The sequence below is a fragment of the Kryptolebias marmoratus genome, linkage group LG13, assembly GCF_001649575.2.
Source record: "Kryptolebias marmoratus isolate JLee-2015 linkage group LG13, ASM164957v2, whole genome shotgun sequence".
Classification (NCBI taxonomy): Eukaryota; Metazoa; Chordata; class Actinopteri; order Cyprinodontiformes; family Rivulidae; genus Kryptolebias; species Kryptolebias marmoratus.
In genome coordinates, this window is record NC_051442.1 from 14,825,524 (window position 1) to 14,842,617 (window position 17,094).

The 17,094-nt window shown below is 40.3% G+C and overlaps 2 protein-coding genes across 3 annotated transcripts; one reads left to right on the forward strand and one right to left on the reverse strand.

The window, feature by feature from the left end:
* The first annotated feature begins 385 nt into the window (after positions 1-385).
* Positions 386-3,647, forward strand: sat2b (spermidine/spermine N1-acetyltransferase family member 2b). The gene is made up of 6 exons (XM_017431933.3): positions 386-570; positions 746-797; positions 2,022-2,105; positions 2,294-2,395; positions 2,547-2,587; positions 2,671-3,647. Exons 1-6 carry the CDS (start codon positions 508-510, stop codon positions 2,848-2,850), a joined length of 522 nt encoding a protein of 173 aa, XP_017287422.1. The 5' UTR covers positions 386-507; the 3' UTR covers positions 2,851-3,647.
* Positions 3,648-4,634: 987 nt separating this feature from the next.
* LOC108245224 (claudin-15-like) lies at positions 4,635-11,501 on the reverse strand. Of its 2 annotated transcripts, none has more exons than XM_017431945.3 (5): positions 9,485-10,056; positions 8,214-8,378; positions 6,060-6,141; positions 5,831-5,941; positions 4,635-5,173 (listed from the first exon to the last, which is right to left on the reverse strand). In XM_017431945.3, exons 1-5 carry the CDS (start codon positions 9,699-9,701, stop codon positions 5,065-5,067), a joined length of 684 nt encoding a protein of 227 aa, XP_017287434.1. In that variant the 5' UTR covers positions 9,702-10,056; the 3' UTR covers positions 4,635-5,064. The 2 variants fall into 2 exon arrangements, with proteins under 2 accessions (XP_017287434.1, XP_017287433.1); XM_017431944.3 differs by lacking the exon at positions 9,485-10,056 and adding an exon at positions 11,155-11,501 and having other exon boundaries at positions 4,636-5,173.
* Positions 11,502-17,094: the final 5,593 nt, after the last annotated feature.

The window sequence follows — 17,094 nt, forward strand, 5'->3', positions numbered from 1 at the left end:
CCTGGAACACCTCATCAATACTTTTTACAACTTAAAGACACTTAAATTATTAGACATAAATGTCCACTATGCAGGAAAAATAGTGGACTCAACCATAATCCATTAGTGGAACGTTAAGGTTGAACTAGTTTATAAACTGGGTTGTGATGTGATTTATGCATGTGGGAACTATGAAGTTTTTAAAAAGTCTGATATTATTTTCCTTAAATGTACCAGTAATGCAATGACTGGAGCTGCATGAAATAGACATTTAAGTATTCAAAGTGAGAAGAAAAGTAAAGTTCATACATTTAGAAGCACAAAGAAATGTTTCTCCAGCTCAGTGGTATATATTTGAATTTTTAAACGGCTCTTTTATTTTGAAAGAGCCTCGCAGTAGTATCCACCTCGTGTGGCGACTTCCGGTTTTCTTTTTCTGCACTCGCAGCTCAGCTGGAAGCTCGAAGCAAAGACTTTCGCTGTTAAATTTTTAAGTCCTACAACAGAGTGGTTTGTCCAGCTGTAGACATGCGTTTTACAGTACGAGCTGCAACAAAAGACGACTGCAAAGAAATCTCCAGAATGATAAAGGTGAGCCGGTGTCAGCGCGAGCTAAAACAACTACACCTACCTGCGTTATTTGCGCCTTTTCCAGGCTGAAATCACTCATTTAATCTGCTATTGTTACATGTTGTTCAGAGTATTTGTCCAGCAATTGGCGATATGTTTTTTCCACGCATGTAATGGTAATTAACATTGCCTACAGGAGCTTGCTGTTTATGAGAAAATGTCCGACCAAGTGAAGATTTCTCATGAAGGTAAATTCAGCAGTGACTAAGCTCGAGGTGAAAGGCAGGTATGAAAACTAAACTCTCCATCCTGAACGCTAACCAGTCTCTCTGACCTGTTACTACCATAACCTGGTTAGGCGATGTTCTGATTTGTTTAATATCAGTAGAAATGAAGTTCCATGAGTTGGCCGGCAGATGTCGCTGTTACTGACCTGCAGGTTCATGTCAGAGCAGCTGATGATGAACAGGGCCTTTAAAAACTCCTAAAAACTAACACTGTGCTTTATGTTACAGTGGGAGTTCATAGCTTTATTTATATGACAACACACCGCATGTTGTGTTCTGACAAAAGGGCTGAAATACATCACTTTTAAGAAAAACCAGTTTTGAACACCACTCCCACGTTAAAGCGTGGCAGTAAGACGATCACAACATGTGCTCAGAAGTTTCTGTTTGCATTTACTCGTATCTTTTTTTTGCTTTGCAATGATAAGTTTGGTGAAGAAAAAACACAATCGGTAGTAGAAAACTACACGTGTTGTAACAGTAAGTGGAAAATGTGTGCAGCCAAATGGGGGTAAATATACACAGAGCGCATTAAAGTACAGGGATGAGTGGAGGTGCGGTGCTGGTCAATATTTAGCTGGTCAGGTTAGGATGGCTGACAGATTCAGATGCATTTTTCTTCTCTGAAAGTTGGGCTTTAACCTTCTTGGGCCCTTAAACATCAACAGCCCTGCTTCACTGAAACATAATAATAAGAATAATTCACAAAATGTGCGTAACACGGTCTGGTAGATTAACCCTTACAGACGGAGCGGCTTTCCTTTTTTTTTGAATCACGATTTAACAGCTGGTCGTGCAGCAGCTGGTTCCACCTCTGCAGCGCCGCCTTGAATCAGATCAGTCCTAAAGATGGAAACGACACACACCGCCTTCGACGGTGTGCCGTATCTGACAGCAGTCGAGCAGCTTAGAAAGTACCTGACTCGTAGTTTCCCCCCTGAATCCTCTCATTTCTCCCATCAGCAGTTTAGTGAAACTGAACAGATTTAAGCTGCAGCAGATTTTGCAGCAGTGAGAAGTGAATTTAAAGGTGATGTGCTTCTGAAGCCTTCAGGAAGTGACTTCACATTTTTTTTAGGAGGGCCCTACATTCGACGGCCTTTATCTTTTTGCAAGTCGACAGCATGCATGCAGCGCAGGACCGCAACGGTTCAATGTGGTAAAATGTGGCAAATGTTCCCTCAGAGCTGGAGCGCGACGGCTTCTGCCAGAACCCGTTTTTCGAATGCCTCGTTGCAGAAGTCCCCGAGGAGCAGAAGTCCACCGAAGGTAGATGGCGTTTGTTTGCCCTACGCTTGCAGATGGCCTCGGTTTTGTTGCGTGACGAACGCGAGTAAAGTTTAAGCAACATTCAGACTCCTTTGCATTTCGCTCCGTTAAAACTTAACGGTGCAGTTCATGTCACAAAACGCTCTCTGTTTGGATTTCTGGGGGCTTGTTTTTTGTTCTTTTTGTAGGGTTTACGGTTGTGGGATACGCCCTTTACTTTTACACGTACAGTACCTGGAAAGGACGCGCCGTGTATTTGGAGGACCTGTACGTGATGCCAGAATTCAGAGGTATAATATCTATTAAACTGATATAAACAAGACCTCAAAACATCCTGCAGCAAAATAGTTTATGTCACATTACGTATAAGGATGTTTTGGATGTTTTTGTGGTCTATAAATGCTATTTGACATACGTTTTTGATTATTTTTTTCACTTTAGGAAATGGCATCGGCACGGGTTTACTGTGCAAAGTTGCCGAGGTAGGTTTTAATTTCTCTTCTTGGCGCCACATTCCATAAACTAAAAAGGTGTGAGCATCAGCTGTTTCTGTGCGGTTGATCAGGTGGGGAAGAAGAAGCAGTGCGTGCGGCTGCAGCTGTCCGTCCTGGACTGGAACACCCCCACGAGAGACTTCTACGCAGCGAAAGGAGGGCAGGACCTGACTGTCACCGAAGGCTGGCACGCCATTCGCTTTGACGGGCAGAGCCTGGACAGTTTGGTTCACGAGGCTCCCACGGATTAGATGCTTTCAAGATTTCACGCTGCTGCGTTTGTTCGGGCTGATTTGTGCCATGACTGTCTGTTTCAGTCCAGAGTGTAAATGCAGTTTGCAGATATTACCTGTAAAAATAATAAAAGTAAATGCAGCCGTTCAGCTCTGATACACTTCGTGTCTCTTGAAGAGCCGCACGGTGCCGCTGGAGACGCCACGGCGATTCGGCCTGGGTTAATCCTGTTTCAGATGTGGCGCTAAATTTATCCAGTAGATGGAGTCAACCACCAACCAAAAGTCAGAAGTTAGAAACCCTAAAAGGTACTTAGCTCTTTTTTTTCTTCCTTTTTTTGAGATTTCACTGTGAGGAAATCAGCTCATCAGTTCTATGCAATGTGGTCATGAGTAGCATTATAAATTAATTTTCTGGTTTTATCGGAAAAGAAAGTAGCACATACAAAGAAAAACTAGTTTCTCTCTCTCTGCACACACACACACACACACATATTTAAATATACTATACAATTTCCCATAAGAGCCTCGTTTCTTTGAAATCCAGTCAGATTATTTGTGATGTTGCTGTTACATTAAAATCTAAAGATTTAAAGTCCTACCCATCACAGAGGAGGGGATTTTGAGATTTTAATCAGCGCACAGAAATCAGAGATTAATAACAAGATATTCTAAAATCGCCGTTAATCCAGCACCGATCCAACAATCTGCTAATCTGTTTTCTGCAAGGCTCTGCTTTACATGACTTTATTAAGAATGCTAGGATTTTTGTGACCTCAGTCACGTCATAAACAAATAAATTTACGTTTGAGGCAGTTTTTGTGAACAATTTTCTCTCTTTTTTTTCACGAGTCCATTTAAAAGGTATTGTTTATGTTTTCAGATTGGTACAACATTTCAGCTGAACTGGTGCCTAATCTTTCAAATGAGCTCTTTTTCTTTTTCAAAAGATAATTTTGCATGTCATTATTGTTAATATGGTGATCTTTATAAAACAAATGCAACATCGTTAGCTCTTGACTGACTCAGTACACTTTGGCGATAGAATAGATTACCGTATTTTCCGCACTACAGAGCGCACTGGATTATAAGTCGCACTGTCAATGATTGGTCCATTTTCAAATTTTTGTCATATATATAAAGCGCACCGGACTATAAGGCTCGTCGTCGTTAACCTCCTAATTTTTGTAACTTCACACAGACTGCATGCACCGTGGTTCGCCTGTATCAGCATTTATATGCTCCCTCTATGATCACAAAGATAATCAAACGGTTCTAAACTCACTGAAGGATACTGCACCAAAGTAAGCGTCAAGTCAAAATGCCTCCACCGCTCACTCAGGTCCGAGCGCTGTGCACGGAGCCCTGAGCGACTGTAACTGAGCCCTAATGCTGCAAGCGGTGCAGCTTTGTAGTTTACCAAAGTCTTACTAAAACATTACGACTTCTTACATATATAAGGTGCTCCTGATTATAAGGCACACTGTTGTTTTTTGAAAAAATTGAAGGCTTTTGAGTGTGTCTTATAGTCCGGAAAATACGGTAAATGTTGTTACAGAAAACAGTCGTCAAGGAGTTTGAGTTGCAGAAAAGAGCAGACCCCTGTTCTCTCATATATATTTTGAGCAGCTGGAAACAAGCATTTTGAGGAGTAACTCGTCAAACAGCAACATTTTGCTCATGAGGTCACCTGTCTGCATGTGTTTCTTGACCAGAAAAGAACTTTTGTGCCAAAAACAACATATAATGACAGAACAGCTCTTTGGTTATGCCACATTTTAGGTAGTTTTTTTTTTTTCTGGGGTTGATGAAGAGTTTTGCACGTTTGAGACAAACAAGACATGACACACATTATAAAAGTAACAACCTTCTTTCGAAGCTTTAATGCAAAAAAGTTCCCTTTGAAACACGATCAGAGCATTGAATTTTACCGACAGCCTGGCGTTCTCTTCCGCTGAACGTCGCCGGGCTTAAAGTAAGGAGCAGGACGATATTAAAACTTTTAACGCTCCTCTGTAACAATCATTCATTGGATTAAAAAAAAAAAAGGAAAAAAATAAGTAAAAGCACTCCAAGAATATACACGTTGGATTTCTCTGATTGAACAGGTAGTATATAAAACCAAATTTCTTTGCCGTTTCATGACATGCGTAGAAAAGCTTTGAGTCGTCTTCATCGCGTGAAAGAATAAATGGCGTGGAAAGTCGACCCATCCTCCTCCTCTTCCTCCTCTCAGACGTACGCGTTCCTCCCGTAGTTGCTCGGAGCCTGAGATGTTGCTGCGATGGACCGGATGTGTCCCCTGGTGTCCCCTGTGTACCCTGGCTGGTATGGGTACGAGCTAAAACACACGAGGCAGATTTCAGCCAGATATATGGGTTTCCATTAGTGACAAAAATATGTTAACGTGTACATGTAAGGGTGTGTACGTAGCATGCTGTGTATATGTAAGGTGATAAGTGATAGAGTGATTAGAGCATGAGTCTTTATTTAGAATTGCTGTTGTCAGCATATCACATTAGGTGCGGCGCATCGACACAACGCAGTAATAAGGCATGTTAAAATACATATACACCTTATATATCATCTAACATGTCACTTAACACCTTACACCAGGGCTGGACAATCCTGGTCCTGGAGGGCCACCATCCTGCATGTTTTACTTGTTTTCTTTGCTCCAACACCTGATTTGAATCAATGGGTGATTAACAGGCTTCTGCAGAACATGAAGAGGTGATTTAACCACTGAATCAGGTGTGTTGGAGCAGGGAAACAAGGAAAATGTGCAGGATGGTGGCCTTTGAGGACCACTGAAACACAAACACTGGGCTCTCCATATACACTTAAACTTAAATTAGTCAAATTGACGGAGCATTATTCGTCGGTTTTACCGGTGATGTTAATTCTGTGCTTGTAGGGAGGGATGAGGGGTGGGGGGTCATGTCATGCGCCCTCCCGTCCCCAGTGCCATCTGCGCCCACGCCGTACAGATACTCACGTTTTTTCAGAAGGCGACTGGAACTTGCAGGCGCACAGCAGGCAGCAGCCCCCGCAGAGGGCGAGCACGGCAGAAGCCCAGCCGATGTAGAGGCCCTGTCCGATCTCGTACCTGCCACACGATAAAAGTTTACCTTATACCCTGTTCTGCACAATCCGCTCTGTGGCAAACGGCCTTCAGCTCTTGTCCTATTGCTTTTGAGGAGCTGATAGTGTCCGCGTGGACTTACTTTGTCCCGGCGTAAAGCTGGTCAAAGAACTGCTGCGTGATGTTGGCTGCGTACCAAGACACGGCAATCATGGTGCAAAGCCCTTCAAACACACACAACAAAAATGATGTTAAATACAGTCTCATTTACTAAAACTGCATATAAGTTGAAGATAACTTGGTGCAAAGTTTCATACAGAATGAAATATGATAGAAAACCTTTAGCCCTTAAAAAACCTGCAAGCAACAACACATGCAAACGACACTTTAAATAAGCTTTTTAAAGCAGTTTATGTCAATAGTAGTGCTAGTTTCGTTCACTTGACTCACACACACTGACGGCCTTTCTGATAGCCTCAGTCGTCATCTTTTAGGATAAGATAAGATAGTTTATTTGTCTCCCTGGGGAGAAATTTGTCTTAGAAGAGGGGACAAAGCTGCCATCCAACAAAGGCAGAGCAATACGTCAAGCAAAGTCAATAACAATAAGACATAAAACTAGCACAAATAATGAAAAAAACATACATCGTATTTTGACAAAAAAAAGGCAAACTGACACACAATACGGTACTAATGTGCAAAAAAGAAAGAAAAACGCAGACTTCAGATCTTTTAGGAGAGCATTTCGTACGTGTTTCTTAGAAGCCATTAAAGGACTTATTGAGTTTCTAAAGTTGCTACCAACAAAAGATTCAGAAAGAAACAAAAAACCAAGCCTGTTTTCAGGCTTTAATCTTATTCTGTAAGTGATTCAGATTTATAACTTAGAATGGATAATAAAGCTGCATTCACTGTAGTCCTAAAATAAGAAATCTGCTCCTTTTTTTGTTGTTTTAGACACTTTTGTTTTGCTACTTCTTCCAAATGACCATCAGAAGTTCTGTATCTCACTGCATGAACCAGTGGATGGATTTTAATGGATGCATACATCTACAGCTGGTTTCCTTTTGGAGACAGCCTGCTTCAAAATGGCTGCTTCGACTAATCCATATTAGCAAACACAAAAAAATGCATACATTTACATCTCTCGCCTAAAGATAGATTTTTATACGCATATATGATTGTTAGTTGCATCAGTTTATTTACATTAACTTTAATTTTCCTATCTGTTACTATTCTAGTCTTAGTTTTTGACTTTAGGAGGTCTAGAGTTTCACCTAAAACACTAATCTTGTATTTTACATGGTGGGACTTTGACGATTCCCAGACCTTTGATAATATCAGCCTCTTTGGGAAAGGCAGGTCTAATTGGAACAACCTTTTCGGCTGGTCAGCCATTTACTGATAGCTTGTCTTCTGTCCACAGAGACTGGAGACATGTTTACTTACCCAGGTGTTTTATGGAAACAGCTTAGGGGAAATGCTCTTAAAGCCATAATAGCTGTCAAAACAGGTGATTATTTGAATGTTTTTGGTTTGAATTTGGGGTTAATGTGACTCAAACTCATCAGGGTTTTTGTAAAAACAGCAAATATTCCTCACCTTTGTTTATAACTATGCATTCAGTGATCAGTTGCAATCATTTATGGGAATATCTTGGCTCATTTGCAGATGATCTCAGCCAACTTCTGCTTTAACACTCTGCACCGCTCGATTTCCTCCCCCAGAATTGGCTGTCCTTGTGTCGACTCTCCTCCTCACAGCTTTTAGTCTCCGTTTGTTTTCAGAAGAAGAAGAAGAACTCCACCTTTTCTTTTCCCACCTGATGACTCTGATTCCATCCCTCTCCCTCTGACTCTGTTTACATCCGGGGATTATTTTACCGTCTCGATGTCTGAGACTGTCCGAAGTGAACTCGCCAGTGTTCGAACCTAAACAAACAACTCGTAATTGTTGGCAACAAAAACCTGACTGCTGATATTGCAGATTATTTGGTAGACCTTTAGTAGTGAGTGATGCAGATTTAGTGCTAGTTTTTTTTTAATCATAGATGATACACATTTAGAAGAAATTCAAATCAAAAACATTGAAAAATCATGTGTTTTGGCAGCTTTTATGGCTTTAAAATAACTTTAAACATAAGTTAAATAGAGCTTTTTTTAAAGACCTATTTATAAAGTAGTTTTTGGTGATTGGTGACTGGACCCACATGGATAATTAACAATATAATCAAACACAAAGGCCTTTTTTTTGTTTGTTGTTGCTGTTAAATGGCTCTCGTGTCGCAGATCTTTACCTTGAAGTATGAAGAACACCCCTCCGATCGCTGCAATCCTCCCCTTCAGAACGTAGTTCTCGCCACCTATTTTGGAGCACTGCATTCCCACCAGAGAGGCCACGAGGCCGAACGTCCCAAACACGATGGAGGCGATCATCAGCGCTCGGGAGGCCTGAATGTACCCTGTGTGCAAATAACAGGCGGTACAGTACGTCATTTATTTGCTTCTAATACAAGCCTATATCAAAACTCAGTTGTTGTTGAATAATAGAGCAACTTGAACACACCCAGCTCATGAGGTGGGTCTAGAACTGACCTGAGCTCATGAGGCCATATTATTTGAGTGGAATAACAATCATGATTGTTACAAGTTTTAATAAAAAAACCCAAAGAGCTTCTTTAGTTTGAAAGAAAGGCTTCAGTTTTACATGGTTTTAGTACTGTTGGTTTAGCCTCATTAGTCACTGGAGATGTGAACCCCCTGGAGTCCCACAGGTAGCATTTAATTGTAATCAGGGACTTATTTCCCAACAAAGCAGCCTTAGATGAAATGACTTGAGACCCGCTGTCGAAATAAAATCAAGCCACAAACGGTCAAAACACGTTTGACAGAATAAATTTAGCCAACGCTATAAATACTTTTACTGTGGTCTCTGAGCAGATGTGATAAGATGAGCATCTGGAAAAAAAAAAGAAGTTATCTCAGGGTTTACAACTGTTTAAGGACTGGGCATCTCATTGTTAGATGTTTTATAATACTAAACAGGCTATATGATAGCGCAGCCCTTACCTTTTTATGACTTTGCCGCGTCATTGTGGTAAAAGTATAAAAACAAGTTTATTTTATTTCATTTGACATCCGAAAAGGTAGTAAAACCAAACGCAACAGACCGTGATTTAATGAACACTCACTTCCTAGAAAGCTCTTTAAATGTTTATTACTTTATAAGTATTGATTTTTTTCTTCTTCTCCCTCCTGATTTTTATTACAGCTCCGTTTGCCATGTCCTCTTTCATCTTATCTCGTATTTCTTAGACCACAGTTGTACATTTTTCAGGGTCAGCGCACACCAGAGTTTACAACGTCGTCTTAACTTCTGTGTTACTTTTAACATTGTGTTCCTCAACAGTAGGAATACGAATAAAGTCTTACTTTGTCTGTCCCAGACTCATAAATCCCGGTTTCTTGAGTGACTGGATGGCATTTAAGCCTTTTAAGAACCATTAAAATCGATAAAAATATAAGTTTTAGGGTTTTTTTTTTCTTTGTTTAGGTGGTGGACACATACCATTTAGTGCGAGCAGAGATGGGAAATCCCGGCAGTTGTGAACTCCGGTAGAGTCAGTGGCACAGGACATCCATAGATTCTCGTAGATGGTTGAGGTGGTAATAACATTACCGTCGACCGTAGACTCCCTCCAGTATCGATGTGGGAGGGCGACGCCGACCATCAGCCAGCCCAGAAAGCCCAGAAAGCTGGCAAAGGCTTCCACGAACGGGTTCATTTCCTCTTGCTTCTTCTGCCCAGTTGGATTCGAATTAGTTGAAGTGTTCACTGTCCCACGCTATCTCTGCTTCCCCCAAACACCACGATTTGTTGGCCGCACGTCCACGCACCAGTGCCCAACGATCCCTGAGCCAAAGTGCTCCAAAACCCCACAAATCAATTATTAATTCCAAATAGCCCACTTGTAATTTTCCCTATTATTCGCTCCTCCATTGAACCTTTTCAAAAGACTGAATGTTTGCCCATCTTACAGGACAAACAAAGAGTCAAAGTCTTTCAGACCTGCCAATGTCTATAGACTTAACGCTACAGCATTGGTCATTTCCTTTGAGCGCTTGGTCAACAGTATTAAACGGTTATTGATCGGTTCCAAGTCAAGTTCTGACACCCCCTGTCAAAGGGGGATGATGGGAAATATCGCAGCCCCCAGTCATGAGTGTTAGTCATCAGACACTCACCTTGAGATGACCTGACTGGGGGGAGTGTTTGCTTGTCCAACAACCCAACCAACATTATTATTAGAGAGCCCACGTGTGGAAAGGCAGCAGGAAACCAGACAGTTTTCTTCAAATATTGTTTTAAATTTGGTACCAAGACAAGAAGAGCAGGCAAACCTTGTTTTACCAAAGAGTTTACTCTGTTCCAACAGATTTTCACTTAAACACGAGGACCGTGACATCGTGGCTTCATCGTTTTGCGTGTTTTGCTGATTTTGTGGACGTCTCAGACAAAAATATTGTTTCAAACGCCTTTAGTAGGTTATTTTAACTCGTCAGGGTTATACTGCCTCAATAAGTCCAAGAAGGAGAGTTAAAAGCAGCTTGACTTGATCCAATCCTCAAAGTCTAATGTACTCTTTGTGTTCATGGAAGCTCTAATATTACCTTTTGTTTTTTTAAAGGTTCTTTACATCTTAAAATACACTGTAAACCTGTTAAAGCATATAATGTCTTTGTTTCCATGTTCAAAACATAGAAAAACTGGCATCATAATGGATTATTTTTTATTTAATTTTTGGTAAAAGTAATAATTTGAATTGCTCAGTTGGTGTTTATTTGTAATTTTTTTTTTCCAGATCATGGAAATCAGTTTATTTCAGTTTATTTAGTTTTTATTTTACTGTAAAAAAATGGTTTATTTGAAATTTTTAAGTGTTTAAAGAAAACTATGTTGCCTAATCAGTTTCTGAAATCTCTAAAGAAGTCTTTTTCCCAACACCCATGCTGGCTGAACATGCACAGTCAGCTGTTTTATGCTGCTGAAATCTGGTCACTTTGCAAAAAAGAGAAAAGCTGGCTCTAGATTTTTTGTTTTCATTCATTCATTCATTCATTCATCAAATACACAGCATATTTTTCATTTTGTAATAATCATCTACAAGCTCCTTTTTTCTAAGATCATGTCAATAAATTTCTTTAAAAAAAGAAACATTAGTTCCTGCTTTTACCCACCTGGGAGAGCAAGAAGTGACTGAAAGTCCCGACAGTTATAAACCCCCGTGGAGTCACTTGCACAAGACATCCAGAGGTTCTCGTAGACCGTGGAGGTGACGATGACGCTCCCATCCTGGGTTGATTCTTTCCAATAATGGTCCTGGAGAGACACATAAACCAATATCCAGCCTACAAATCCTGAAAAAAGTGCTACAACCTCAAGGGTTTCTTTCATCTTGGGACTAAAATGTCTACTAAAAGTGAAAGGTAACAGCTTCTGCCCCTGCCAGGAGCTCTATTTGCTACATCTCTGTCTGATATACATTTTGGGAGTGTGAGAACTGACTCAGGACTTTTCTTTTTCCCTCATCCAGTCAAACCTGGACATTTGAACATTGATTTGCTGGCTGGAGCTATATTTGGAGTACGCTATTCCCGCCCAAAATTGATGACATTTCACGTGCCCTTCGAAATTACCATCATAAAGTTTGTCCCCCCACCCCCCCACTCCTTTTTTTTTTTCTTTTCTTGAAATACAGATAAGCTCTTTTAACCTCTTTTAAAACAATTCTGACAAATTTAAATGATTGCAGTAAAAGCTTAAAGTACTTGAAAGAATGAGTATTTTTCTCGGACACACTTAAAACAAATGATTAAAAAAGTGATCTGATTTATTTCAGATTTGGTGTTTGAAGAAGCCACAGACCTTAGTGAGGGAAGATGTGTGTAAACTAAATAAAGTCGAGAAAATGAATATAAATGGAGGCTCTTCTTGCAGTGTACTCTGAGGATTTCAATTGTTTGCTTTTATCATCCTTTCCTTTAGTTGTCTCCCCTTTTGAGGAATCAATTGGTAGCTTGAAATTTAAGGGAGGTTACTTCAAGATCCATGAGCAAATACTTATGGGGAAATACTAGATTAATTGCAGGGCAAACACGCTGAGAGCAGTATATTAGTGATTTATTGGAGGCAGAAAGAGTCTTTTTCTTTGCAGCACTGGTTAAGCATTAACGAGGCTGCAAAGGGACAATAGATGAAATGAAATGAAATGAAGTCCTCTCTTTGCTGCTTTCTTTGAGCGTATAGATTTAACAGATGCCTTTCTGTTCAAGGCTTCTCATATTTTACCTTTTCTTGTAAAATATTGCTGGCATGGTGCAGGGCTGTAGGCCATTTTCTTCTGAAACGTCCTGATGTATAATTAGTCTTCCACATACGCAATGCAGTCTAAAAAAAGGACGTATCAAAGCCACGACGACGTGTGCCACAGAAGTTGAATTCGTGAGTCAGAAACCCGAGCGCTCTGTCGAGACAACATTTAAAAGTAAATGGGAATGTTTCCCCTTTTGTTTGCCTTGAAGAAATCTTTGTTTAGGATCAATTTGAAGCATTTTATTCGCCGTCTGTATCTTATCTCAGGTGGATTCTCATCAGTCGGCCAGCCTTCAGAAGCACGGTTCAAAGTGCCACCATATACAGTTCTTACAGTATCAACAAGACATTCAGACCTCCTAATCTTGGGCCTGTTAATGTTTTATGTCTTCTTTTCACCCCTCTGTCAGTCAGCTGGATTATTTATGCGCTTGTGTCCGCATTGACCTCCCGAGTTAAAGGGCAGGTCCGCGTAAAGCAAACGTGAAAACGGGTTTGAGCTTGACCAGAAGTCTCCGAAGGTCCAGTAGCAGTGTTTGATCAAGGCTGCTGTTAGGGAGATTAAATCCGAGCTTATATTGTAAAACTAAATTAGACACAAACGCAAATGTGCAAGAAGTTAGCCTGCTTGGATTTTTTATTATTATTATATAACAGTGAATTCATGGGCGGTACAAGTCATTTGTCGACGGGTGTGTCTGCAAACACACAGCTGATTGCAGTTGCCAGTGTTAGGCTGTAATTACAATTGAGCAATAAATCCAATCCAGATGCACGTGAGATTGGTGACATATGTACACACTCGTGTTTAATGTTATCGCACATCTCTTTTCTTTGTTCATCTATAGTGACAAGCACACAAACATTTATCTGATCAAATAAAACCTCTCCAAGTAATCCGTGCCATGAAAGTAGCATGCCTTGAAGGAATGCATGTCTCTGACCTTGCATGTCAAAGTTTTAAACGAGGATCTTGCACCATCTGTCAGAGTATTCCATGGCTATGACTCTCAGCTACGACCACACCAAATTTTAGCTCAATGTCTGTAAATCTGGCTGAGTTACAGCCGTGTGCTCGCCTCAGTGTCCTGACAATAAACCCAAGGAACAGAAGAAGTCTGTCAATAAAATGAAAAAACATTAAAACAGTTTGTCTCTGTGGTCTTTTCAAGTTCGCAGGTTGCTGGAGGAGTTGTAAAGATGGCTGTGTTTTCTAACAGCCTCTGTCAGCTGCTTCTCGGCGGAGCAGCAAAAATGACTCCATTTTTGTCACGCAGCCACATGACTGAGAGCTGACACCATGACTTCTCATGGAGGATGACAGCAGCTTAAGTCATGGTTAATGATTTGGTAACGATGTCTGAACCGTAGGTTTTAAGAGTGACAAAGTGAACCCCTTCATAGATTATAATGGGACTGCGGCCAACGCCAGAAGAACAATTTATGGTCCGCAGTATGTAAGTGCCATCCAACCATCCATCCATCCATCCATCCATCCATCCATCCATCCATCCATCCATCCATCCATCCATCCATCCATCCATCCATCCATCCATCCATTTCTCCTGTTCAGAATCAAAATTGTGCTGCAGCCCACAGCTGTCATTGACAAAATGACACCCTGAGCAAACTGTCTGTTTTCTCTTGATTTATTTCCAAATTTAAAACATTAGGGTATTAACAACCCCCCCCCCCCCCCACACACACACACACACTTTATTTTAATCTCCTCTAAACTAAGCTTCGATTTATGACTTGCATATTTGTTCAGTGAAGTGTGCTCAGCAACTCTGTTCAAATAATGTCAGCTTTGTTGTATATTTATTCAAACGCTGGTCCTTAACAGTTGAACCGAGTTTCGATGAAGTCAGCGCTTCAACCACGGCTAGTATTACAGCTTTCTGTTACCCTCTTTGTCTCCCACAGTCATAAAGTACCTCATTTATAAAAAAAAATCATGACATTATTGCTGAGCTGGTGAATGTTTTAAGCTGTGTTTACTGTCCAAATACTTGGACTGAATTGCCCGTTTGGTTTCTTTGCTTCAGGCTGAAATATGTCAGCAGTCATAACCTGGATTTTGATGATATTAATATTACACAGAGGACTAATCTTTTTTTCAGTTTTGGTTTTAGTTTTTGTTCCACAAGTTTCACAGGTTTCATGTGAGCAGATTTAATCACCTCCTCGCCACTGATGCACCTTGTGGTTGTTGGCACTTAGTAAATATTAGCAGAATGCAAACATTTGTTGACGAACTCGGTGAATAGATTATTTTAACACTTTGATGTAGTGTTTGCTTTAAAATACTGTCCCCCTTTGTGTTTTATGTAAAGTCTCTGTTGGAGTCCATGTGATGATGTCATGATGATGTCATGATGATGTCATGATGAACATCATTATACCAAATGCAGTGAAAGCCACACTGGCAGTGCACGTTGTCCTAACCGAACATGGCCTTCCATCAGGGAGTGCTGCAGCACCATCCACACCCATACTTCCCCTTGTCTGCTTATATATAGAGAGAAATATAGGCCAACACTTTAAACACTTTACAGATTTTATAAGTAGCTAACAATCAGTCTTTTTCTCTCTTGTCTCTTGTTTTTTTTGCCATTTATTCAGATAAATATATAATAGAATAATGGCCTTCCTGGTTCTATTCAGGCTTTTTTTTTAAATTAAGACAAGAAAAACCTAATTTATGAGGGTTGTCCAGTCAGAGCTAATGTTTAATACACAGACGTGGTGAATTATAGGATGGACTTAGTGATGAGTTGAAAACTAAGAAATCAGTGTTTATTTTAAGTCAATTATGGATTTATCGTTAAGTGATGTTTATTGTGAATGTTGTGGTGTATTAAGGATCAAGGAAACCATTTACAGAGTTAGTTTGTTTAGATAAAGCGAGAAAAATTGAGTTTCAGCCTGACGTATGCTTATCATGTTTGCTGTTGTTGGAGTCTCTTTTTAAATTGGGCATTTAAATCCATCGTTGTTGATTATTATAAATTTCTTTTATGTGATGGTATGAGATGTGAGAGTGGTGGGCATGAAGGAAAAAAAATGCTTTTTTATAAAATAAATGTACATTTTCATAATTATCACTAAACTGAGATGTGGTGTAATGGTTTAATAATAACAATTGACATAAGTAGGCGTAATCTGAATCTATATTGCTGAACTAATTTCGATGTTCTTGTGCATCGATTGCATCAGTGATGAAAATCCCATCAAAGTGAGTCTTTTGTTTCCACAATGAGGAAGTAACTCGTCATTCCAGTTTTCAGGAAGTAAACTGTAAAAGCTGCATTTTTATTTGTCTGTAAAGATCAGACATTTACGCTTGCGGCCTTTGAAAATGGACGAGAGTCGAAACACTTTTATAGAAACGAAGAATTTATGATCAGCGTATTCCACGTCGCATGTTTATGTTCATATTTAACCAGAAAGACTTGATAACGGGACACATATCCTTCCCGTTCATATTCGCTGACAGATTATCGGTTTCTGTTTAGTTTCTGCCCAGCACCTAAATGACAAAACGAGTTCCTGCCAAAATTACAGATGTGTATTTATTCTGTTTTGTTCTCATTTCAAACGCCCATCAGACTCAGCACATTCACTGACGTGTCTGGATTAAAGCCAGGGGAACACTCCTACATGCAGGAATACACACAGGTTATTAGTCTGCTGTCTGCACCATACTGCCTACTGGATTAAATACAGTCCTTTCAAGATTATAGTTTATGACTAATCCAACTGCTTTTTAATGAGAATTTAGTCACACTTTACTGATGTTGTCTTACAGATGATGTGCTTCAAGTTCACTCTGTTGTGTTTGAGCTAAGTGTGTTCCACGTATTACTGTTCCTTTTCTAATATTTCTCACTATCAGTGTTAATAATTGATGCATAGAGTTTCACAGAAAGGCGTAATTGAGATCCGTATCGGTTTTCTAGCAATGAACTGGACAATTAACTTCTGAACCTCATAACAAGCATCATTAACCAAACCAAAGGTGTGTGACAAATTGAGGCTCGTGACTCGGTGAAACGAGAAATATCCAGAAGTGCGTTTGGAAAATAGCTCCCAGCCACGAGCCGGCGGGCAAAGTGTCTTTGTTTAACCTTTTCCAAAACTTTTTTTTCCAATGTTTAAAAGCATACAATGTCATTTGTTCACTATTTAACTGCACTCCAGCTCTTTGAGCAACGCCGCTCTCCATGTTTGACACGTTTCAATGCTTCAACACACAAACTAGGTAATTCTGATTCATACTATTGGACAAAAGGACAAATCAGAGAAATAGTTAAACAACTGTTACATCGATGTTTTGTATATATAAAATAAAATCAAACATAACTTTTGCAAATTACTTTTCTATCCAGCTATCCAGTCGATAGCTGAACCTCAGATTCAGGAGGAACAGTGCAGGTTCTGTCCCGGCTGTGGAACACTGGATCAGCTCTTTACCCTCACTAAGGTCCTTGGGGGGGACATGGGAGTTTGTCCAATCAGCCCACATGTGTTTTATGGACTTGGAGAAGACATTCGTCCCTCTTCCCCGGGGTACCCTCTATGAGTATGGGATTGGGGGTCTGTTACTACGGGTCCTTCGGTCCCCGTACAAACAGTGTGAGTCTGGTTCTCATTGCCGGCAGTAAGTCGGACCTCTTCAGGGTGAGAGTTGGACTTTGTCACCGATTCTGTTCATGACTTTCATGGACAGGGGGGCGGAGGGGGTCCGGTTCGGTGGCCTCAGGATTCCATTTCTGCTGTTTGCAGATGATGTGGTCCTGTTT